Source organism: Vipera ursinii (assembly GCF_947247035.1).
Source record: "Vipera ursinii genome assembly, chromosome: 9".
NCBI lineage: Eukaryota > Metazoa > Chordata > Lepidosauria > Squamata > Viperidae > Vipera > Vipera ursinii.
The window spans coordinates 25,660,013-25,683,628 of NC_139523.1; the positions used below are offsets into that span (position 1 = coordinate 25,660,013).

Genomic DNA, 23,616 nt, shown 5'->3' on the forward strand with positions numbered 1-23,616 from the left:
GCAGGTGGGAATGAGCACATTCCCATTTATTACTTCTATAGCTAAAACTAAGAAAGCTGGATTAAAACAATGGAGGAATTGGACACGAGCATAAGCAGCCTCAAAATATGGAGGTTGTTGATTGCCCGCATAATGATCCAACCTGCTCTAGAGATTATGCCAAGGTGACTGCCAACCAAACAACCAGGTAGCTTCTTAAGAATGGCAACTCAGATCAAAGGCCACCAAAAGAGAAGATTAAGATCAAGAGAAAAGAGGATGAAACAACTAAATGTCTATGGAGGTTCTCTACTATCCAGGTCATGGTTGTCCCAAAGGTGCTTTTCAAAAGGCAACTGAACTTTCTTGGTCCTTTTTTGAAAACCAAGAAAATTCAGTCATCTTTTGAAAAGTACCTCTGGGATGAAATGAGTAACTTTTCTCCCCATTTATTATGGAAGAACAGAGAGAGGCTGTAAAGAAAATTTGGCCATGGAAGGCTGCTGGCTTGGATGACATCTTTATTAAACAATAAAGCAATTTGGACCAAAAGGGAGATTGGCTACTAGAAATGCTTGGAACAATGTAATATTCTTGGCATCTGGTGAAAGACTACAGTTGCAGCAGTTTTAAAACCAGGTAAAGAGCCCAATCACCCTAAGAACTACTGCCCAATTTCTCTCTTGTGTCATACCTATAAAATTTCCTCGCTGTAGCCTTAGAGCCCTCTCTCATACAGCAGCAGGTTAGATTTTGCCCTGCAGAAAGTCACCCTGCACAGATCCTTAATTTAACCCCGTACGTCGAAGATGGATTCCAAAAGGGCAACATAACAGGAACTGTATTCCCAGGTCTCATGGATGCACGGGATACCATCAATCTTGGAATACTGAAGCAGGAAGTTGATGTGACTGAAGATTTTAAACTTACAAATATCATTAGGAATCTGCTTCAGAGCCACATTTTTTGTGGAGTACCAGGGAAGGGAAAGCAGATGGAGGAATCAGGAACGGCTTACCACAGGGTAGTGTATTGGCTGCCACTCTTTTTAATATTTGCATCAATAATCAGTCACTTCTTGTAGGTAATGACAAGTATGTGTATGCTGACGATAGAGCAATGACTACAGGGAAAACATTTTAGGAGGTTGAACATCCTTTAACTGAAGATCTTTCAGAGATGGAGCAATACTGTTGTGCTAACTAATTGAGACCAAATCCAGCAAAAACTCAGATATACGTCTTCCATCTTTGCAATAAGCAGGCTGCTGGGAAGCTGCGTGTTATATGGAAATGGATGTTGGAGCATTGCTACAACCCTAAATATTTAGGGGTCACTCTAGATAGGACCCTAACATGTAAGCAGCAGCATACTAACACTAAATTGAAGGTCAGTGGATGAAATAACATCCTCAGGAAATTAACAAGCTCCAACTTGATAGGGCCCGCAACTTGGGCATCTTCCTGGATTCATGGCTCAGTTTGGAAGATCATATAGGAGCTGTGGCCAGGGGGGCTTTTGCCCAGGTTCGCCTGGTGCACCAGTTATGGCCCTATCTGGACCGAGATGCCCTACGCACAGTCACCCATGCGCTCGTGACCTCCCGGCTAGACTACTGCAATGCTCTCTACATGGGGCTGCCCCTGAGGACCACTCGGAGGCTTCAGCTGGTGCAGAATGTAGCCGCGTGAGTTGTGATGGGAGTCTCCCGATACTCCCATGTAACACCTCTTCTCCGCGAGCTGCATTGACTTCCAGTTGCCCTCTGGGTGAGATTCAAGGTGCTGGTGATGACCTATAAAGCCCTAAATGGCATGGGCCCGGATTATCTAAGGGAGCACCTGCTGCAAGCGTCAATTTCCCATCGTCCTGTGCGCTCCCACAGGGAGGGCCTCCTCAGGGTACCGCCGGTCAAGGATTGCCGACAGGCGATCCCCAGGGGGAGGGGGTTCTCTGTGGGCGCACCTGCCCTATGGAATCAACTGCCAACAGAACTCCGGACTGCCTCTGACCATTCATTTCGCCGGGACCCTGGCTCTTTGAGCTATCTGGTCTGGACTGAAGGGTTTAATGTTTTTAAATTGTAATTTTAATTTTTGCAGCTAGACTTAATTTAACTTTATTTTAATTTTATATTGTATTGTTTTTAAATTTTTCCTTGTAAACCACCCTGAGTCCTTTGGGAGTAGGGCGGTATATAAACCAAGTAAATAAATAAATAAATAATAAATAAATAAATAAATAAATAAATAAATAAATAAATAAATAAATAAACTGGGGTGTCAAACCAGGGGTCCTTCCATTCCCCACTATCTGGTCAGAGCTGAAGAAACTTCTTGGATGAGAAGCAAAACGTCTTCAAAGAAAAACAAGACAGTACAGTTGCTTCCTGAAAAAGCACCTTTGGGACAAATCAGGGGTCCTTAAGACAATAGCTCTCGCCTGCTCAGTCTGATAAATCAGCTCCTGCTGGGAAAGTAGACCTTGCTCTAAATGACGCTAGCAGAATTATAGTATTACTAGATGCCTTAAACCAGCCCCTCTAGATAAGATCTACTACTTAGCTGGCATTGCCCTGCCTGCTGTTTGCAGGCAAGTAGCAGCAAAGAGAGAAAGGCTCAAATCAATATCTAGAGACAACACCCTCTCTATGGCCTGCAAATAATTCAGCAGAGACTAAAATCTAGGAAAAGCTTCTTTAGGTCAACAGAAGACTTCAAAGAGCTTATAAGCAGAGAGGACCAATGGAAAGGTACAAAGAACCAACACTGGATGGAAGCAGTGGAGAAGCTGACATCTGGGTCTGTGGGAAAGTGTGGAAATTGTTGAACAGGCTGTGCATGGCTGCAACAAGATCCAGAAGCACTCTGAAGAAAGGGAGCTATCCGGTACTTTCTGCCCTTTGGGGATTGTGGTGACATGCAGACAACACATTTGTACTGTGCATGTCCTGTGTGTCCACATCAGTGCACGCTTGAGGAGCTCATGGCAGTGTGACAGAACACAATGTTGCTAGCTTCTGGACAGGATCTGTTTAACTTGTACATACTTTAATCTTGTATTTTACATTTTAAATTTTATGTTGTACAGGTAGCCTTATCTTAATTGTGATGCTTCTGACATAAATAAACAAACAGGCCTGAAGAAAATCTGAGCAGAGATGGACCGGATCGGCCAGACTCTCATCCCTCTGCAGAAGGCCAAAACTGGGTACACGTGACATCGCAGGCTGCTTTGGCCAGAGTGCCGAGAGGGAATAAGTGCAGAGACGATTCAGAAAGATATTCCAGCAGGGTGAGGTGCCCTGCAGCAGTGTAAGTGGCCTCATGTCAGGAGTCCATACTGGCTTTTCACCTTGAGTTATACATGATCAGCAGGTAGTCTGCTGCCTAGTGCCACAGCCAAGGGTGCAGCAATTCTGTACAGGTGGCCTCATATCCATAAAGTACTGAAAGGTAGCTGGGCTTTCCTAGTATCTGTGGTCTGACAGCCTTCCACACTTCCTCCTTTGTACCTGTTAATGTTGGTGGGGGAAAAGCTCGGTGAACATTTCACCCCACTGACGATCCATGCCTTCTGAAGAGACACGTGCAGCATTGTGTGCTGGCATCCCCAGAACATCTCTGGCATTACTTTGTCCAGGGAATTCATCCCCCATTGTAATACCCTGAATGATCAGATGTGGTCATCAGAAAGGCAGCTGGCAGAAAACCAACTAAGCAGGATGGTAGCTGCAAGAAAATGTCCCACTGGGATGGGGGTAGGAGTTTCAAATTAATAGAGGATCCTCTCTTCTTTGGATCCCAGTTGGGCCATATGAAACTTGGTTCCTGGCCACCCTTTGGCATGGTGTGATCATTCTGTACCACGCTTGTTCCATACACACACCATTCTGGCTGCTTATAAATCCCCAAACTGCCAAGGCTCCTAACGATGCCATAGGGCTGGTCCCAAAGGTGGCTTTTCCTATGCCTTTGTGTTGGGACAAGAGGGAAAAGCCCTCGATGACTCTAGACTGCCCTTCTCCGACTTGGAGCAGCTGGTGCGAAGTGGAGGATGGCCTCAGCAAAAGGTCGGTGGGTGTCTTCATTCTGTAGCCTGCAGGACATGTGCATAAGTCTGAGTGTGGCAGGGGCCAAGGAAGGTGTCCAGTTATTTAGGGCCAAGTAGAATTTTTGACCTAATGGAGATCTCTAGGGTCAACATTTGGGAGATGAAGGTACCTAATAAATACCACAAGGGTATCCTATTAATATTTGACTTAATTTAGTGCCTCCAGTTAGGGAACAATTTTTATAATAGACTAGCTTCCTCTTTTAGAGTGTCCAAGCCCCTCCTTGCAAAATTGCCATCTTGAGTCAATCTTGAGCAGAGGGATCACAACAACGCCTTGTCCTCCACCGTAAGTGCAATTTTTTCCCCCCACCTGGGACCATGTAGAGGTGAGGGTTCAAGGGAGGATGGAGACTACTTCTTTTAGGCCTTTGCACATTGGATTAATTTTCCTTTTAAACTGTGCATCTTTTAAGAATGTATATTTGCTTTGTTTGGTAATCCACATGCACTCTTGCGTCACAAGGGACCTTTCCAGTCCTTTGGATACAAATGATTAACAAGAGCCAAGTGGGATTTGTCTGCACCAATTTTTCTTTCCAAGTGGTTGAGGGAAATTCCAGGAGGGGACTCCCCCCCCCCAGCCAAAGAGAAGAAGGAGCCAAATGCAAGGTGACCAAACAGAGTGCCCACTCCATTCTTGCGCAGCAAGGCTCCTTCCTGGGCCATCCTGAGCAAAATGGGCCTGGCAGTGAGGAGAACTGCCCCTACTGACCCCAGCAACCTCATTCAGTCTAATGGCAGGTTTGGCTATAGGTCGCAGAAATCGAGAAGATTTAATAAATAATGTTTGTTTTTTTAAAACTGAGTCAAAGATCTTCTCTTAAAACTGTGATGGGAGCTACATATCTTTAGGAGACCCACTCCTCACTCTTGTCTGTCTGGCATCTTCGTGGGCCTCAAATCTATACTTCTAAGATAGTACGAAGAACAGCGTCCATTTGCTTTACCATTTGCTGTCAGAGGACTGATTAGGCAATGTGTATGGAAAAAAAAAAATCTGAAGAAGCATATTTTTAGCTTTCTGGTTGTTCCTATCAATGACCACAGAACTTCTGATGGAAACTAGATCCTGCCCAAAGTCATTTGCAGTTGAATATCCTCTAAATTTAAAGTAGGTTATCCTTTTTCTTAGGATTCCACTGAATGTTACAAAAGAGCTTGTGAGTTTTAAATTATGGAGAAAATAAGAAAGCATGAAAAATAAGCGATGAGAAAGCACCAGACAAAATAGTCAAGAGATTCATAGCACAAAGTTGGCTCAAAGTGGAGGTGACAGACTTACTTTGAGATGGAGAACTGCTGTCAGTTAAGAGTGGCATTTGGATGGGCCCTGGTAAAGGGGGTGGAGCAATTTGCCATACTTTGTATATTTATTAATATTTAAAACTCTCCAATAGCTGAAACTCTCTGGGCTATTTAAAATAAAATGCACTAAAATGTACATTTGAAATAAATACATGTAGAATAAAATCAAATAAAACACAGAGTGAAAACTACATACAAATTAGGCAGTAGCTCTCTGGTCAATCAAAAGCTAAAAGGACGCAGATTGAAAGGCAATTAAGAGCCAAAGTGGAAGGAAGAGGGCAATTGCACTATATTTTGCATGAAATTCTTGTATAGTCCTGAATTTGTACTGCTATACATATCTTCTGAACCCCAAACACTTTTTGAAGGAGTGGAATATTGTTTCTGGAACATATAGTGGCAGTTTTTTTGAAATAGTTGGGTTTGCAAAGACACTTGATGAGGCCAAGAAGGAGTGGATCCTTCGCAACCCAGGTGTTTGTGGGAGCGCAGCTGTCTTAGAGGACCAGGATGTTCTACAGGGCCACAATTCAGTATGTTTGCTTGCACGCTGCGTCTTCTAGGAACCCTCTAATTCTGCTCTGCCAATCTAGTTTTAGCATGTTACATGAACCCTCCTGGATTTGTGGGATTAAATATTTATTTTTGCATTCAGCCGCTATTTCTAAATATTAGATATGTATACACCAGAGGTGTCAAACTCACGATGTCATGTGATGTGTCGCGACATATCGTGACTTTTTCCCCCGTTGCCAGAGCTGGGGTGGGCGTGGTTTTGGCATGACACCGCCGGTCCACGGGCTGGCAGTTTGACACCCCTGGCACACACTGTCTCTCTTGCTGTGTCACTGGCTTCTTCTCAAACTAGTCTACACTTTTTAAACCGTATATTTTTACTTTAATTGTACCTTATTTTAGCTGATCTTGACTTTTTTTTAACCATAAAATGTTTTGAGTATGTCTTTCCCCATCAGCTTTATTTCTAATCTTCCCCATTTGTTCTGGGTTTTCCCAACTTCCTGTAACAGTTTTAGAATATTTTAGAATGGTTTACCAACAACTGAAAAGTCACGAGTATGGAAAGAGGTCCAAACTGGCTTTAAAAAACATTTGCCTCTTCTTGAAACAGATGGAAGTTGGCCTCCATCTTTTGGGAGGAGGGGTGTAACACCCACCTCCTCTCTTTCTTGTCCCTTTACAGAACTGCCCACCACTTGGAGATGGATTACCCTCTGGAAGGTCTTCCTGACATTCCTGACTATGATTATTCAAACTTCACAGAGGAACTTCCCAGCATAGAGCAGAGCAGCCTGAGTCCCATCATCTTGGTGGCCATTGTCCTCTATGCCCTGGTGTTTCTAGTGGGCACGCTGGGCAACGGGGCCGTCATCTGGGTGGTGGCGTTCCAGATGCAGCGCACAGTGAGCTCAGTCTGGTTCCTTAACCTCTCGGTAGCAGACCTTCTCTGCTGCCTGTCTCTGCCTGTTCTGGCCGTGTCCCTTGGCTCCAAGAATCATTGGAAGCTGGGAGATTTTGCCTGCAAGCTTTTGCCCTCCATCATCATTCTGAACATGTTTGCCAGCATCCTGCTGCTGGCCCTAATCAGCATGGATCGTTGTGCCCTCGTGGTGAAGCCCATCTGGTGCCAGAATCACCGTTCAACCCGCTTAGCTTGGAGACTGTGTGGTATGGCCTGGGTCTTTGCCACCCTCCTCACTCTGCCCTCCTTCCTGACCAGAAGAACACAATACGAGCTTCATAACCTGATACTCTGTGTGGTCGACTATGGCTTCATTGGTGTAAATCACCAAACTGCTGAGATCTCTGTGGCGGTCATGCGCTTCCTCGCTGGCTTCCTGGTCCCTTCGGTAGCCCTCAGCCTCTTCTACGGGCTGCTGGCTCTGCGTGTACGCAGAAGTCACTTCACACGCTCCAGGAGGACCCTGAAAATGATCTTTGTGATCGTGATGGCCTTTTTTGTCTGCTGGGCTCCTTATCATGTGATTGGCCTGATTCTGGCCAGTCAGAATCAGCGGAGCCCCCTCTTCCATTTCCTGAGCCAGGTGGATCCCCTGACTGTGGCTCTTGCAAGCACCAACAGCAGCATCAACCCCATCATCTACGTCATTGCGGGCCAAGGCTTCAAGGCTAAAATCTGGCACTCACTGACTGCTGTGTTGCGCAATGCCCTGAATGAGGAAATATCAACAGCTTCTTCCCAGGCCAGGGCCCCCCCTCAGGGCTCTTGCACCACCATGGAAGTTCAGAGCACTTGCACAGCCCTGTAAGACCTTCCTGAGCAAGGCCGGTGTGCCTCTAGCTTTGCGCTTGTTCCCATTTCGCTGGAAACATATTCCCAGCCGCTCCCTCTGGCCATTCCGCCATACTAGTGTTGCTCTCCGCTGGGACCAACTGCCCATGAACCAGTTACTGTCACTGACTCTTTGGACCACCACTTCTCCCTTACTCAGAGATAAAAATAAATAAGTGGACAGAAATGTGCCTAAACTTTCGTGTATTGCTTCAGTATGCCTGCCTATGCATGTGTGTTATCTGTGTATAAATATAACAGTTAGAAAATATTACTGATATACTAACATTTCATTTATTGCAACTTATATGGCACTTCATTTCTGAGCAGCCTACACCACTGATATCAGAAGATATAAACTAAAAATCAATCCATGTGCTGCACCACTGTTAGGGTCCTATTTTCCCCTAATTTGATTCCTTTTGTGGAATTACATTCAGAAGAGAATAGAAAACAATAGACTACTCTTCCCAGTGTTAAAGGAAAAGTCTTCATCATGGTTCAGTCCAAGTTGGGAATAAACAACATGGCGACTGCTTTAGAAAGAAGGTTGCAGTTTATTGAAGAGGAGAGCCAGATAGGAAGATGGCTCTGGAAGAAAAGAGAGAGCACATGTAGGGAGTGGGTTTTTATACCTTCTTGAGCCTTTTGTTTGGAGTTGTTCCTGAGTCTGAGTGTGCCTTTCTGGTATCCTGATGGTGTTGGGTCAATCCTATTATGTCCCAAAGGTCAATCCTGCTTCCCTGTGGCTGTGGTTGATGACTCTTAGATTTTTGGTGTGAGGGATTGTTGATTCTAGGGATCTTTCTTCCTAATCCCAATTTCCTGACTCCAATCTTTCTGACAAGATTATCACATCTGCAATTCTGCAGACTTGGTTTCTGTTTGGGACAGAGAGACTTGGGGGCAGGGTTAGTTTCTGATTTTAAAATCCTTTAGGGAAATATATTCTGCCTTTTAAATATTTCCAAAAATATTTCTTTCTCTGTGGGAGGGGGCTGACTTCCCACACTGGATATTCATGTCAGCAGAGAAAGCAATAGCAAGCTACAGATCCAGTTTTATTGCAAAGCAACCAGCACCAATCAAGTACTTTCAGAGCAACAATCCAACAGTGTACTAGATAACAAAGCTATAGTATATGAGAATATAGTACTTTTCAGTCACAGCAGGAGACTGTCAGCTCTAGTCCTGCCTTCAGCCAGGTGGGTGACTTTGGGCCAGCCCCTTCACTCAGCCCAACCCATCTCACAGGGTTGTTGTGGGGAAAACAGGAGGGGGAAGTGGTGTTGGATAAGTTCACCCCCTTGAGTTATTTATAAAAATGATAAAGGAGGGGTATAAATACAATAAACTCCAAAAAACAAAAACTAAGGCAACGTATATCACCTATTCCAACTCACATCACTGATTAAAAAAAGTCTGTCCAGTCAACCAATCGCCACACAGCCAGTGTAGCCCAGGTACCCATGCGGCACAAACTTCTCGTAATGAACGTGTTACGTATTGGGGTTTGGAGAAACACTTATTCACCTGCATACTGGGAACTAACAGTTCTCCAGCACACATACTGAGTTCTAACAGTTCAGGCGGGAACCAAAATAGCCGGAATAATGGGTTCAATCTGATTGGTTGTATGAAGGTATATAACGAGTACATGCACACCCTACCCCCTCAGTACACTTATGGTTATCAATAAAGCTGCTGTTCCTCTGTATTCACATGCCTGGCATCTTTCCTGCTCATTTGAACCCGAAACACAAGGAGAACGAATAAACCTTTATTGTCAAAGTACAACCATGTATACATTGAGATTGGCTGGGCCTCCCTTCGTGCCCCCACCCCCAACTCACAGTGACACAAACCCTCCATCTTATTACACCATGTGAGCTAATTGCACAACGCACCGGCCTCGCAAGTCAATCATGCAAGCTTCCCAGGCTTTCCGCCACAGCCCCGCCCCGCCCTGCCCGCCCACCCGGCGTTTCCTGCCCCCGCCCAACCGGCGCCTGCCGTGCCGCCGGCCGGCGGGGAGAGCGGCCGGGATGGCGGCGGGGGGCTGGGACTGCGCCGCCACGCGCGCCCGCCTGGAGGCCGCCTACTTCCCGCCGGCTTGCACCGGCCACGAACGGGACGACTTCTGGGCTTTCTTCCGGCGGCTGCGCGGCTTCTGCGAGCGGCGGGGCTCCGGCGCGGGGGGCCGACCGGCCTACGACCCTGAGCGCCGCCTGAACCTGCGGCTGCCGCGGCGAGAAGCGCCCGGCGTGTCCCCGGCGCGAGCGCGCCGCTTTGGCCTGGCGCTGCTCCGCTTCCTGGACTTCGCGCAGCGGCGGAGCTTGGCCCGGCTGGCGCGGATGCAGCGGGAGCGCGCCGCCCTGCCCATCGCCCGCTCGCGGGAGGCGCTGCTGGCCGCCTTGGCGCGCAGCCCGGTGGTGCTGGTGGCCGGGGACACGGGCTGTGGCAAGTCCACGCAGGTGCCCCAGTTCCTGCTGGCCGCCGGCTACGCCCACGTGGCCTGCACCCAGCCGCGGCGCTTGGCCTGCGTGGCCCTGGCCCAGCGCGTGGCCCGCGAGAGCATGGGGCGCTTCGGGGACCAGGTGAGCACACGCGCGCGGGCGGCCGGGGGGGGGCAGCCGGGGCCGGGACTGACCGCTCTCCTTTCCCTGCGCAGGTTGGCTACCAGATCCGCTTCGAGAGCGCTCGCTCGCCCGCCACGCGCATCGTCTTCCTGACCGAAGGGCTGCTCCTGCGCCAGGCCCAGCGGGAGCCCACGCTGCCCGCCTACCAGGTGCTGATCGTGGATGAGGTCCATGAGCGCCACTTGCACTGTGACTTCCTGCTGGGCGTCCTGCGCCGGCTCCTGCCTGTCCGGGCTGACCTCAAGCTGGTGCTCATGTCTGCCACCATCAACATCCGGCTCTTTGCCGACTATTTTGGGGGCGCTCCTGTGATCCAGGTTCCTGGACGCCTCTTCCCCATCACGGTGAGTGTGCGGGAACCAGGAAGTGGTCCAGGGGATGCCTGCCTTCTGGAACAAGGTTCCCCTGAGAAATTGAAGGCCTGGCCTGCTGGTTTTTTGGAGGGCTTTTGGCAAGGGTGGTTGAAGCCCCTTCTGGGAAGCGTGGGTTTATTTTTTTGTTTCTCAGATTTGCTGTCTTTTTTGGTATATGAATTTCATATATCAATAAATAATAGTAATTTGCTAAGTCCTTGTACTCACCCTACACTGAGTTTTTAATCAGAAGCTGCCGATATCCTTCCAGCTGTAGTTCTTGTAACATAGAAGGCTTAAAATTGTGATTTGAATGAAGACCAGGTGGGCCAATGTGACCTCCTGTTCCATGCAGGTCATCTATCAACCCATCCCCCCTGAGGAAAGCAGCCGTGGGCGCAGGGAAAGGCTGGGCGCCCAGCCCTTCCTGCGGGTGCTCCAGGCTATTGACCACAAGTACCCGCCGGAGGAGAGGGGAGACCTGCTCATCTTCCTCAGTGGAGCGGCTGAGATTGGGGCAGTGGTAGAGGCTGCGCAGTCTTACGCGGCCTTCACCAAGCGCTGGGTGGTCCTTCCTCTGCACAGCACCCTCTCTGTGGCTGAGCAGGACAAGGTGAGTCAAGCAGGGCTGGAGAGGTAAACTTCCTCCCACTTTCAGCGGTGGGAGGGTCTTTTTATTATGGAGAGGTGACCAATTGAATCCGGGGTGGTGGTGTCATCAGATGGGGTGCGACTAGAGTTTGGGGGCCCTTTCAGCTTGTTGCTGTCTTGTCATCCTATTTTTTCATGGAAAAAGGAGAAACCTTAGCAACAGCACTTAGACTCACATTGCGATCCACGGCACTCACTAAGCCATTTACAAATGGAGTTAGATTTTTTGGGGGTGGCACCTAATGGCAGCTTTCGAGGCTTCTGTTGCAGTTTTTGTTATCTTTCTCTGGTCAGAGAGATGGGACTTACTTTTTAAAAACAACAACAACCATACCAGAATCTCTTAACAGCCATTGTCATTGCTCTTCAGATCTTTGGCCTTCCTCCACCGGGAGTCCGGAAGTGCATCATTTCCACCAACATTGCCGAGACTTCCGTGACCATTGATGGGGTCCGATTTGTTGCTGATGCAGGTGAGAGTTCTCCCTGCCTTCCCCCCCCCCCCCCCGCCCTGGGGTTTGGCCGATGGAGGAGAGTTACTTTTTTATACCCAGGATGCAAAGGAGGTGAACTTGAAGGGAATAATCAGGCAAAGCCATTCCAGAAGGGAAATAAGAGGCTCAGGCTGGCTCCTCCCTGGGCTGTAAGGAGGGGAGGAGGAGGGAAGCCCCAAGGAGACTCTCATTGGAGGCAGCTCCTGGTGTCCTGTGGTGTCTTGATCTGATTCGGTGCACAGGGTTGGTTCACATGTGTTATTTCTCCTTTCCCAGAACTCAGACCACGTTTCTGCCCTTGTGGCTTTTGTAGAGCTTCTGGATGTTCCCTTCCAGGCCATCTCCATAACGTCTAGACTACAGGGACAGTCATGGGGCCTCCACAGTGGAGTTTGGGTTAATCAGCCTGGGCTGTTTTGTGCAGTTCTTTCCTTGGAATGGCACAAAGTGACCAAGATAAAATATTGATGAGGATGATTTATTGCCTGCCTTTCCCAAGACACAGTATAAATCAGGGAAAACAGTCTAATTACCACCTTGCCAGCCATATCTGGGGGTGAAACGTCAGGAAATCTGTTGCCTAGACCAGGGTCACTAGACCCTGAAGCTCAACACTCTGCAACAGATACTGGCTGTGAGAGCCTACGCCACTAATAAAGTGGGTTAATTACAACCAGGGGACACCAGGTGCCGACCCTGAAATTAACCAAGAACAGGACCACACCCACACACATTCTAAAATGACATTCTATGATACAACCAAGCTTGCAGACATTGTCACTGAAATAAAAACACTAAGAATTGTCACAATTAAAGAATGGATGAGCAGATCCTGCATGAACCATCTAGTCTATATTCAAAAGGTCTTGAAGCCCTGGTCTTCAAGTTGTTCCACAGGTCCTTCCAGAGTAGGATGCGGCCAGTTCTTGAAATCCTGAAAGCAGGACTGATAAATATTGGGGTCTACGAGGCCAGCAGGAGCACCAGGGTTTACCCTGAACCTTGGCCGGCTATTGATCCACTGAAGAGCCAGCCCTGTGGTATTATGAGAGCCGAGAAGAGGAGAAGGTCCAGAACAGCCTGAATGACTCTTGTCAAGGAGCAGCTGCCTAACCCTGCAGGAGTCGACCCATGAGGGTGCCAGGGAAGCTGCCCCCCAAGTTCTATGAGTGTCCCTCAAGGGAAACTTAGCAATTCCCACTGTAAAACTAGTAAATGGATACCAAGTCAGTTGTCTCCCAAAGCTGTGAGCAGAGGAAACTGCAGCCACCCCTGGGCTTTGGAGGAAGAGGGGGGGGGGGGAGGAAGGGCAGTAATGTTTCGAAGGACCTGCAGAAGGAAACGGTGCAAAAGCATTCTGCCATGATTGATCAAGGTCATCAACAAAGGATGGATAACTTTGAGTGTCCTCAGGGCAAAAATAATAACATTGACAGTCCCAATTGGTTCGCTTGTGGGAATAATATAAGGACTAAATGATAACATGGACAACCGCATCCAGGAACCAGAGTCTAGACCTCTGGTGGTGTCCAGCGATCAAATACATCAACTGCTGATGATGGGCCCCAAAGGGCCTGATCCGAGGGTAGGGCTCATCTCACCGAACGGACTGTCTGGTGATGGCCGTTAGAAGCCAAAAGAAGACTATGCTGGGATTTCCCTCCTTTGATTGAGCTCTGGGTTTTGCTGCTGATACGGTATCCCAACCCCATTCTTTGGACACCTGCTTTGATATCTCCAAAGTTTTTCGTATTTCTTTTCTTCATGGTTCCCCCCCCCCCACACGCACACTTCTTTTTAGGAAAAGTGAAAGAGATGAGCTATGACTCCAAAGCCAAGCTACATCGCCTCCAGGAGTTCTGGATCAGCCGAGCCAGTGCTGAGCAGCGCAAGGGCCGGGCAGGCCGGACTGGGCCTGGGGTCTGCTACCGCCTCTATGCTGAATCAGACTATGACAATTTTGCCCCCTATCCAGTGCCAGAGATCCAGCGGGTGGCACTGGATGCCCTGATTTTACAGGTAGGTTTGCTCCATGGCAGCTGCAATTCAAGGCTGCGTGCTGGGGGAGTCACGAGGAAGACCACTGCTTCCTGCAGATGCCTCATACTGCCTAGTAACTGCTGAAAGGGAAGGGCTGCAGGCTATGCGGATCTATAATGCTCAGGGAGGGTTTGGTATCCCGATGAAGAGTGCTGGCTGATGCCCCACTGGTGGGGAAGCGGAGGTCTTCAGAGAAGAACCAACACCATCTCCCTCTTGTTCAGGGTGGCAGCCTGCTTTGTGAGAGGCCCCATGTTCCACTCCTAGCATGGGGATGGGGATGGGGTGGATAGACAATAGTTGAAGAGAAAAGCACTTGGCCTAGATCTGGGCCACAGAAATGTGTTCCAAGTGCCTGTCTGGTCCCTCTGGGTCTTCCTTAATAAACCTATGGATTTGCCAGTCTTCCCCTGGCCTTAAGAAGGAACTCCTCCCATCCTTTTGCAGGTGGGAAGGACAGGCAGGAGTTGGAGAGTCTGGCTCTTTTGGAGTCACCACTGACTTGCTGCTGAAATGAAGCCACCCTTGTTCTGCCTTTGTTCCCAGATGAAGAGCATGGGCCTAGGCGATCCCCGAGCATTCCCTTTCCTGGAGCCGCCCCCTCAGGCCAGCCTGGAGGCAGCCCTGGGGTACCTAAAGCATCAGGGTGCCCTGGACTCAGCAGAGGCCCTAACGCCTATTGGGACTCTCCTGGCTCAGCTGCCAGTTGATGTGGTGATTGGTGAGTGATGGGTGCAGCTGGTATCCCCACGGATGAATACTTCTCCTCCTCCTGGTCGCTTGAGGGGGGCAGAATGCAGTTTCCTGGGCTGCTTCCAGACTCCTCGTCATCTCACAATCTGCCCGGTGTGTCTTCCTGGAATCGACAGCTCCATGCAGGGATCACCTTGAATTCTGTGGGGTGGGCATTGTGCTGAACTTCGCTGGAAAGCCTGAGGGGAGCCTTTCTGTGTTGCCGCCCCCCCCCACGCGTGTGCAGAGGAAGGCAGCTGGAAGTTGTGGCTGCCTGGGTGAGCCCTGCCTGCTGCCTCATGTGATCTCTCCCTCTGCAGGGAAGATGCTGGTGCTGGGGACGCTCCTGGATCTGGCTGCCCCGACGCTCACCATTGCCGCTGTCCTCAGCGTGCCCTCTCCCTTCCTGAACAGGGCCGGTGGGCGCAGCGACCTGGACTGTCTGGCGGCCCGGCGAAGCCTGAGGAGCCTGCTGGGAGACCCCCTGACCCTTCTGAATATCTTCAACGCCTGGGTCCAGGTAGGCATGGCACAGAAAGTGCCACAAACGCAGCATGAAGAGCTTGGCCTGCTGATCCTTCCCTTCCTGGACTACATCTTCCTTGAGAGCCAGAGGACTGCCAGGCGGGAGGGTCTCCCTGCAGGGTCCTTTTCCAGCCCAGGGCCCTTGTGCAAGGTGTTTCCTCTGGGTTCCCTGGGCCTTCTCTTGGCGCTTCCCCTTTGCTCTTTCGGCTCTCTCGGAAGGAGGGTGCTCGGTTCACTGGATACCGACTCCCCATTTGAGGCGGCATCTTTCCAGCCAAGCTCCGTTCCTGCTCCAGGCAAGGGGACAGAAAGGTCTTGTTGGCACGTGTGCCCTTTATTTGGGGTATGGAGCTGGGCCTTGCTTCCCCTCTGAGACATGCGAGCCAGACTTCTCTTATGTCTGGCTGGCAGGAGAAAGCAGCCAATCGTCGAGGATCCCAGCGGTGGTGCCGGCGTCGGGGCCTGGAGGAGCATCGGCTCTACGAGGCGGCCAATTTGCGGCGCCAGTTTCAGGTTGGTGTCAATTCAGAAGGGCGGGGAGTGAGGAGAGCTACTAGACAAACGAAGCTGGGCGCCCGATGGTAGGAAGCTCCCGGTGTGTTGGTGGTGGTGATGCGGAAGAGTCGTGCTGTTCTTTGTCTTCGCTCACAAGGGCACCATTTGTGGAGAGAAGAGGAGGTGGGTTGGAAGGGGCTTCCCTAACCTTGAGCAAGGGTGGGCTATCCTTTCCTTCCGGTTACTCTGCCAGGAACTGCTGCGAGACCACCGGCTGCTGGGCCCTCCTGCTCAGCCTTGCAGCACCTACGCCCGACAGAGGCGGCGGCGGGAACATCAAGAGCTGCACAGACTAAAGCGGGAGCATGAACAAAGGGGCGGGCGCCGGCGGAAGCTGTTGCGGCTGCAGGAGGACGACCAGCAGGAAGGAGGAGGGCCCGGTTTATCTGGGGAAGAGGAGGAGAGCGGCTCCTGCCCAGACATCCAGGTGGGGCGAGTGAGAGTAGGGGCCAACTGACTTGCAGTTTCTCTTTCGCATCCATCTCTCTCTCTCTCACCTTGCCGTGGCGGCAGCGACAGCCCTGCCCAGCCGTCCCACTTCTTCTGCAGCCGAAGAAGCAGCTTCATCCTGCAGCTGAGAATGGAGCTCCGGCCTGCATTTCGCAGTCAGAGGCCTTGAATCTGTAGCTTGGTTGTTGGCTGCAGAGGCCTTGCAGAAAGGCCTCTGACTGCCAAATGCAGGGCAGGGAATGCTGCGGGAGAAGTGGGCTGGTGAGGAGAGGCAGGCTGCAACGGCAAGTGGGTGAGGGCCCCATGGGGCAGCTCCACCACCCCCCATGCCCACCCTAGCTTGATTTTTAGGCATGTGCCTCGCCTAAAAACTAGGTTATTTGGGGGGTAAGTCTTATATTAGGCCCATCCCCAAAAATCAAGCTAGGGTTTATTTTCGGGGTAAGTCTTACTTTCATGAACACACACACACACACACTTAAAGGTTTTTAAAAAGGAAAATAATGCAAACTAACACAAAGAAGAGAAGAAAAAGAAAGAAGATGCAGCCAAAAATCAAGAAAGAAAAAAAACATACAGAGAGGTAACTTCTGATCTTCATAGCAATTATGCACACAGTTATAAACTTACCCCTCACTCTGTGGTTACAGGAGCGGCAGGATGGCTCAGTGGTTGAGATGCTGGGCTAGTCAGCTGGAGAGCTGGCAGCCCAGGTTCAAGACCCAAGGGCCACGCGAAGGGATGAGCTCCCGTTGGTTACTCCAGCTCCTGCCCGGCCAGCAGGAGCATGAAAGAAGGCAAATGTGGGTAGATAAATAGGCGCCACTTTGGTGGGAAGGTCACAGCACTCCACTTCGTCATGCTGGCCAGCGCTGGCTTTGGCACTGAAACGGGTGAGCAGCGCCCCTATAGGCAGCAGCGATTAGCAATGGCCACAATTGGGACTAGAATTTCCATTGCCGAGCAACATGGTTGTTAAACGAGTCGTGCCTGATTTACGATCTTTTTTGCCATAGTTGTTAAGTGAATCATTGCAGTTGCTTAAATCACATTTGTTAAGTGAATCCAGCTTCCCCCATTGGCTGGGAAGGCCCCACAGTGCTGCTTGGAGTGCCCAATCTTTCCACCGGTGCATGCAAGGACCTTGCTGCAGAGAGCCAAGTTCTACTGTTTGTCTCTGAGTTCCAAAAGAAGAACTTCATCAGTTCCTAAACTGAATCGGGGCTTGGACTTGAATCCAGAACTTACCCACTTTTTGCATGACCACCAAATACTGACGCTTTCTCTAGGGACGCTGCGGCCCCTCCTCCCTCGCCCTGTTTTCAGCAGCTGCTTCCATGGCAGTGGCTGGCACTCTCAGGCGGTCTGTGGCGCATTGGCCCCGAAAAGGCTGCTGCCATGGCCCTGATCACTTTGGGAAGCACGGGGGCTTCCTGCCTCACCCACAAGAGGATGTTTGCAACATGGGGAGGCTGGAATGGGGGCTTTTGGCCCGGTCCTTCTGGAGGGCCCCCCTGAAGCACTTTGGGGGTGGGTCCTATGGACACCAGGGCTCCGGCCTGGAAGGGAGAGGGGTGCGTGCCTGGGTCTGCCTGTCTTGGTCTGCAGGTGGCTGGTTGTATTGCTGTCGCCTTGCAGGATGTGAATTTCCAGCTGCGGCACGATATGGAGGAGCTGCAGGCAGCTGCCAGTGAAGCCCGCGGGCTCTCAGCTAGCCAGCTGGCTCTGCTGCAGCTGGTGCTGGCCCAGGGCCTTTATCCTCAGCTGGCTGTCCCTGACCCCTTCAACGAGAGCCGCAAGGATTCAGAACAGGCAAGTGTCCCTGCTGGCCACTGTATCCGACTGAGGGTCAAAGGGGGCTGGAGTCAGGCCCGGCGTGGCAGGGGGAAGGTCTTCCCAGGCTTTCAAGAGGTTATTTATTTATTGCTTCAGTCTGCATAACCGCCCATCTCACATCCTGCATGCGATCTGGGTGGCTTTCAGCTGTTAAGCACAAAACAAAAGAATACAATGTATAAACCGTTAAAAGACCCTATGAAACCATTCTTGTGTGCTCTCCAGATCTTCCACACGAGGGAGAAAGCCGGCCTTGTCCTGCACCCGACCAGTGTTTTTGCTGATGCCCCAGAGCTGCTGCATTCAGACTCCAAGGCCGGCAGGGACCCAGGTAAGGAGGAAGCCCTTCAGCCCCAGGAGAATCTCCACTCCCGCTGGCCTCAAGAGGGGAGTTGGGAGCTTTTTCCCAGTTTTTCTGGTATTGCTTGGAGGTTTTCTGTGCTGGAAATCATGTTTCCAGCCTGACTTTGAAATGAAGTTATGATGGTGTGGGAGGAGGAGGGAAAACCCAGGTTTCCATCTCAGGATTATTTGGCAGGAGGATAGAAGAGAAGAGAAGAATAGGAATAGGAATAGGAAGGGACCTTAGAGGTCTTCTAGTCCAGCCCCCTGCTCAAGCAGGAGAACCTATACCAGCATGGAAAAGTGACTGTCTAGCCTATTAAAAAAAATCTCCAGTGATGGAGCACCCACTATTTCTGGTGGCAAGCTGTTCCACTGGTTGGTGGTTCTCACTGTCAGGAAGTTTCTCCTTAATTTGAGGTTTCTTCTTTGGTCAGTTTCCAACCATTGTTTCTTCTCCTGCCCTCTGGTGCTTTGGTGAATAACGTGACCCCCTCTTCTTCTTTGTGGCAGCCCCTCAAATACCGGAACACTGCTATCATGTCTCCCCTATTTCTTCTTTTCTTTACACTAGCCAAACCCAAGTCCCGCATCCGTTCTTTGTAAGTTTTAATCTCCAGGCCTTTGATCATCTTAGTTGCTCTTCTCTGAATTTTTTCCAAACTTTCAACATCTTTTTTTGTGATATGGTGACCAAAACTGGCTGCAGTATTCCAGGTGTGGTCTTACTAGGGTTTTATAAAGCGGTACTAGCACCTTGTGTGATTTCATTGGAAAAAAAATATGGGAGGAAAATGAGCCTTATCCATCTGAAGCTTCTGTTGCTGCTTATTTATAATTCTTATAATCAGATTTAATGGTCCACTCCTCTGCAACAGTTTGAAGACAGAGTGGCTTCTTGAAATGGGTTGGCTGAGTGCTGCATGCTGAGTGGACTGGGGAAAGAAAAAATAAGTCAACCTGCATTTGAAATGTAGGAAAACCTTAGATAACATTTTTTAGAACTAACAACTCCTCTCAACACAATTCACAATTGACAGTTCGTGTTTGTGTTGTGGGAGATTTATTATGTCATCCCAATTAAAAATAAGGCATAAGAGACTTTGGGGTCTGGCTTTCTTCTTCACCTGTGCTGACCTTGGGTGTTGCCCCTTGGGCCAGCCTGCCTGCGGGGCAGTTGGCCGTCCTGGGTCAGGTACAGGTTGCGCTGAAGCAGCCAAGAAGAGAAGCGTTGCGAGAAGCGACAAACAGGCTGTCCTCTCCCTTCGTGGCTGGTTCAGCTGGAGGGCAGTAAAGGGTGAGCTAGTATGGCTCAAGGCCGGGAATAAGACTATTCTGGAGCTTAGGAAGGATGGGATTTTGAAGGAACCTGAGGGAGTGGCCTTCCTGCCCACAGATGCCAAGGAGAGGATGACTAGTCCCCCCCAAATCCTGTCCTTCGTCTCACTGCTGGAGACCCACAAGCCCTACCTGGTGAATTGCCTCCGCCTGCCAGCACTGCAGGTGAGTGGGGTCTGGCAGGCTGTGTGTCTTGCTCTGCCCTTCGGGTTCTCTCCCTCCTGAAACAGCTGCTTTCCTCCCCAGGTGTTGCTGCTTTTCGCTCGCTCTCTCGACACCAACGCCCACTGCACACGCATTGTGGCTGACTCCTGGCTTGAGCTCCAAGTCCCCGTGGCAGAGACGGCTGTGCAGGTGCTCAGCACTGCCCTGTGCCTCCGGGCCTCTTGGGACAAAGTGCTGGACAGGTGTCTGGAAAGATTGGCAGACCCGGCTGGGGAGGAGGAAGAGGCAGAGGCATCACCCAGTGTCCCGGAGGTGCGCCAACTCACACATGAACTGTCGAGCTTTCTGAAGACAGAGGTGCGTGACTATGCCATGGGGAGAAAGGCGGAGGCTGTCCAAGGCTGGTAGGCTGTTGTCTGGGGAGGGGTTGTGGCTGCTGGGTTAAGGGGTGGAGGAGGAACCTCCTTGCCAGTCAGGAGCAGGGGCTCGGCCTCTCTGATGCTGCTCTGAGCATCATCTCTGGATGTGCCTTTAGGTCCAGTACAGCCTCCGGCGAATGACACCTCTGGAGCAGCAGCACCTGTATGGAGGCCCTCGGATGGCACTTGAGGAGGCTGAAGGGCTGCCCAGCTTCTTCCAGGGGATGCAGCTGGTGCCCCATGAGGTGAAAGGTGGCTACAGGATTGGCGACTTCTTGACATTTAATTGTCTGGCAGTGAGTCCAGGAAGGGTTAGGGTTAGGGAAAAAATCCTGGGTTTGGGGATGTTTCTCATTCCTGGCTGTGGGAGGTGGCAGCAGCCCACCGGCCCTGTGTACTTTCTCCTTATGCTCTCACAGGATGAGGGAGATCTGTACAGTGACTGCCTGCGCAGCTTTTGGACTTGCTCACGATGCGGCCTCTACATGCCCTTCACTCCTCTGGAGCGTATGGCCCATGAAGATACCTGCCAGTCTCCTGACCCTCAGGACAGGGAGCCCGGCCTTGAAGGCAAGTCCTTTTGGAGCTGCATTTTCAGCAGGTGGTCCTGGGTTTGGGGAAGGAGAGGGGCAAGGGCTTATCTTCAGAGCTGGAGTCCTGGGGTCCCTCTCATTGTGCCTTCTCTGCTCCCCCAGGGCCCAGAGCGGGTGCAGCAGTGGCTGCCTCTGGCCCTTCTGCCCTGCAGCAACTCTACCACTGTGCCGTCTGCCAGGAGAGCCTGCACCTCACACCCACAGAAATCCTGAAGCATGGGAAGCAGCATCAGGGGTGCCTGTGAAAGGGGCCTAGGGGACCCTTGACTGCTTCTGACAGTTGGATCGCTCCCTGGAACTGGCTGTGGTTCGGAGGATGAGCCCAGGGGAAGGGGAGGCTGGCTGCTCCCCAACAAACTCTGATTGACTCAATCAAGGGGCAGTATGAGTCACTGTGGGGCATGCCTGTAGTTGCTGCAAAAACCTTGAATTGATGTGGGCATATTGTAATTGTGAGGCATTACTTATTTTGCTGCAGTAATTAACCAGGACATTTTTAACCATTCTGCTAAAATAAAATATGCTAATTTTAAGCTGGGGTTATTAAGATGTTTTAATAATAATGATGATAATGATGATAATAATAATGATAAAGTTGGAAGGGAACTTGGAGGTCATCTAGTCCAACCCCCTGCTCAGGCAGGTAATCCTATACCATTTCAGACAAATGACGGTCCAGTCTCTTCTTAAAAACTTCCAGTGTTGGGGCATTCACTGCCTCTGGAGGCAGGTTGTTCCACTGGTTAATTGTTCTAACTCTCAGGAAATTTCTCCTTAGTTCCAGGTTGCTTCTCTCCTTGATTAGTTTCCATCTGTTGCTTCTTGTCCTGCCTTTAGGTCCTTTGGAGAATAGCTTGACTCCCTCTTCTTTGTGGCAGCCCCTGAGATATTGGAACGCTGCTATCATGTCCTCCCTCGTCCTTCTCTTCATTAAACCAGACATACCCAATTCCAGCAACTGTTCCTTATATGTTTTAGCCTCCAGTCGCCTAGTCATCTTTGTTGCTCTTCTCTAGAGTCTCAACATTTTTTTTAAATTGTGGTGACCAAAACTGGATGCAGTATTCCAAGTGTGGCCTTACCAAGGCATTGTAAAGTGGTTATTAATACTTAATTTAATTTAATTTAATAATTTGATTTCTGTACCGCCCTTCTCCCGAAGGACTCAGGGCGGTGAACAGGGCAATACACAATAAAAGTCGAATACAAAAATTAAAAAGCCATTAAACATCATGCCCATAAAATCAATACATATTAAAGTTAAAACTAGTTTTAAAAACCCAACTTCACGTGATCTTGATTCTACCCCTCTGTTAATGATGCCCAGCACTGTGTTGGCTTTTTTGGCAGCTGCAGCATACTGCTGGCTCATATTTAAGTGATTGTCTACTAGGACTCCAAGATCCCTCTCACAGTTACTATTGAGCAGGGTACCACCTATACCAGGGGTAGGCAACCTTGCTGGCTCAGGAATTCTGGGAGTTGAAGTCCACGAGTCATAAAAGAGCCCAGGTTGCCTACCCCTGACCTATACTATACCTGTACATTTGGTTTTTCTTGCCTAAATGTAGAATCTTACTTTTCTTCACCATTGAATTTCATTTTGTTAGATAGCACACAGTGTTCAGGTCTGTCCAGATCCTCCTGTATCATAAGCCTATCTTCTGGAGTGTTGGCTATTCCTGCCAGATTGGTGTCTGCAAATTGGATGAGTTCCCCATCTATCCCCTCGTCCAAATCGTTGATGAAGATGTTGAAGAGCACTGGGCACAGAACAGAGCCCTGGGGCACCCCACTACACACTTCCCTCCATGTAAATGCAGTTCCATTGAGGACCACACGCTGAGTACAGCCGGTCAGCCAGCTACGAATCCATCTGGTGGTGATGCTGTCTAACCCATATTTTTCTATCTTATCAAGTAGTAGGTTGTGATCTATTTATCAAATGCCTTACTGAAGTCCAAGTAAATTATATCCACAGCATTCCTCTGGTCCACTAATTTTATCACTTGGTCAAAGAATGCGATAAGATTTGTCTGGCATGATCTGTTTTTGACAAACCCGTGTTGGCTTTCACTAATGACTTTCTTTGCCTCTAGGTGTTCACTGATTTGTTGTTTGATTATCTTTTCCAGAATCTTCCCAGGTATTGAGGTCAGGCTGATAGGTCTATAGTTTCCTGGATTTATTTTTTCCCTTTTTTGAAGATGGGAACTACATCAGCCCTTTTGCAGTCCTCTGGTAGTTCTCCAGTGCTCCAGGATCTTTGAAAAATATAGTTCAGTGGTTCTGAGATCACATCTGCCAGTTCCTTGAGAACCTTGGGGTGTAATCCATCTGGTCCTGGTGATTTGAACTTATCTAGGCTGGACAGGTGCTCACTTACCATTTTCTTGCCTATGTTAACTTGTGTTTCTAATCTGTTTTTTATGGTACTGTTTTTGATAGATTGGACTGTTTTTTCCCATTGTGTAAAGACAGATGCAAAAAATGAGTTAAATAGTTGTGCTTTCTTCCTTTTGCTTGTCACCTTCTTGCCACTTTCCCCCACTAATGGACTAATCATTTCCTTAACTTTTTTCTTGTTTTTTACATGTTGAAAGAAGCTTTTTTTGTTATTTTTGATTTTGGTCGCAGGCCTTAATTCACTTGGAGCCTTAGCTTTCCTCACTTCATCTTTGCAGGCACGGGCTATTTGCTGATATGTGCCCCTCTTTCCACTTTTTATACTTGTCCTTTTTATCTTTCAATTTATCAGAGAGTTCTTTAT

At 49.6% G+C, this 23,616-nt stretch overlaps 2 protein-coding genes across 8 annotated transcripts; both read left to right on the forward strand.

Annotated features, from left to right (window-relative positions):
* Nucleotides 1-3,158: 3,158 nt before the first annotated feature.
* On the forward strand, nt 3,159-7,901 carry C5AR1 (complement C5a receptor 1; the record flags this gene model as incomplete). Of its 5 annotated transcripts, none has more annotated exons than XM_083369140.1 (3): nt 3,175-3,293; nt 4,300-4,381; nt 6,605-7,901. In XM_083369140.1, one exon carries the CDS (start codon nt 6,624-6,626, stop codon nt 7,689-7,691), a length of 1,068 nt encoding a protein of 355 aa, XP_083225266.1. In that variant the 3' UTR covers nt 7,692-7,901. The 5 variants fall into 5 exon arrangements, with proteins under 5 accessions (XP_083225267.1, XP_083225266.1, XP_083225265.1 ...); XM_083369139.1 differs by lacking the exon at nt 4,300-4,381 and adding an exon at nt 4,019-4,055 and having other exon boundaries at nt 3,203-3,293; XM_083369138.1 differs by lacking the exon at nt 3,175-3,293 and adding an exon at nt 3,971-4,051.
* Nucleotides 7,902-9,726: 1,825 nt separating this feature from the next.
* On the forward strand, nt 9,727-21,972 carry DHX34 (DExH-box helicase 34). 3 transcript variants are annotated; one of them, XM_083369135.1, is made up of 16 exons: nt 9,727-10,311; nt 10,386-10,697; nt 11,062-11,319; nt 11,728-11,830; nt 13,653-13,870; nt 14,438-14,612; nt 14,944-15,143; nt 15,560-15,661; nt 15,897-16,130; nt 17,792-17,965; nt 18,215-18,320; nt 19,728-19,834; nt 19,916-20,191; nt 20,370-20,549; nt 20,673-20,823; nt 20,949-21,972. In XM_083369135.1, the coding sequence occupies exons 1-16, from the start codon at nt 9,760-9,762 to the stop codon at nt 21,089-21,091; spliced, it is 3,291 nt and encodes a 1,096-aa protein (XP_083225261.1). In that variant the 5' UTR covers nt 9,727-9,759; the 3' UTR covers nt 21,092-21,972. The 3 variants fall into 3 exon arrangements, 2 of the variants coding, with proteins under 2 accessions (XP_083225261.1, XP_083225262.1); XR_014493264.1 differs by lacking the exon at nt 20,949-21,972 and having other exon boundaries at nt 19,916-20,238; nt 20,370-20,498; nt 20,673-20,689; XM_083369136.1 differs by lacking the exons at nt 20,673-20,823; nt 20,949-21,972 and having other exon boundaries at nt 19,916-20,238.
* The last annotated feature ends 1,644 nt before the right edge of the window (nt 21,973-23,616 follow it).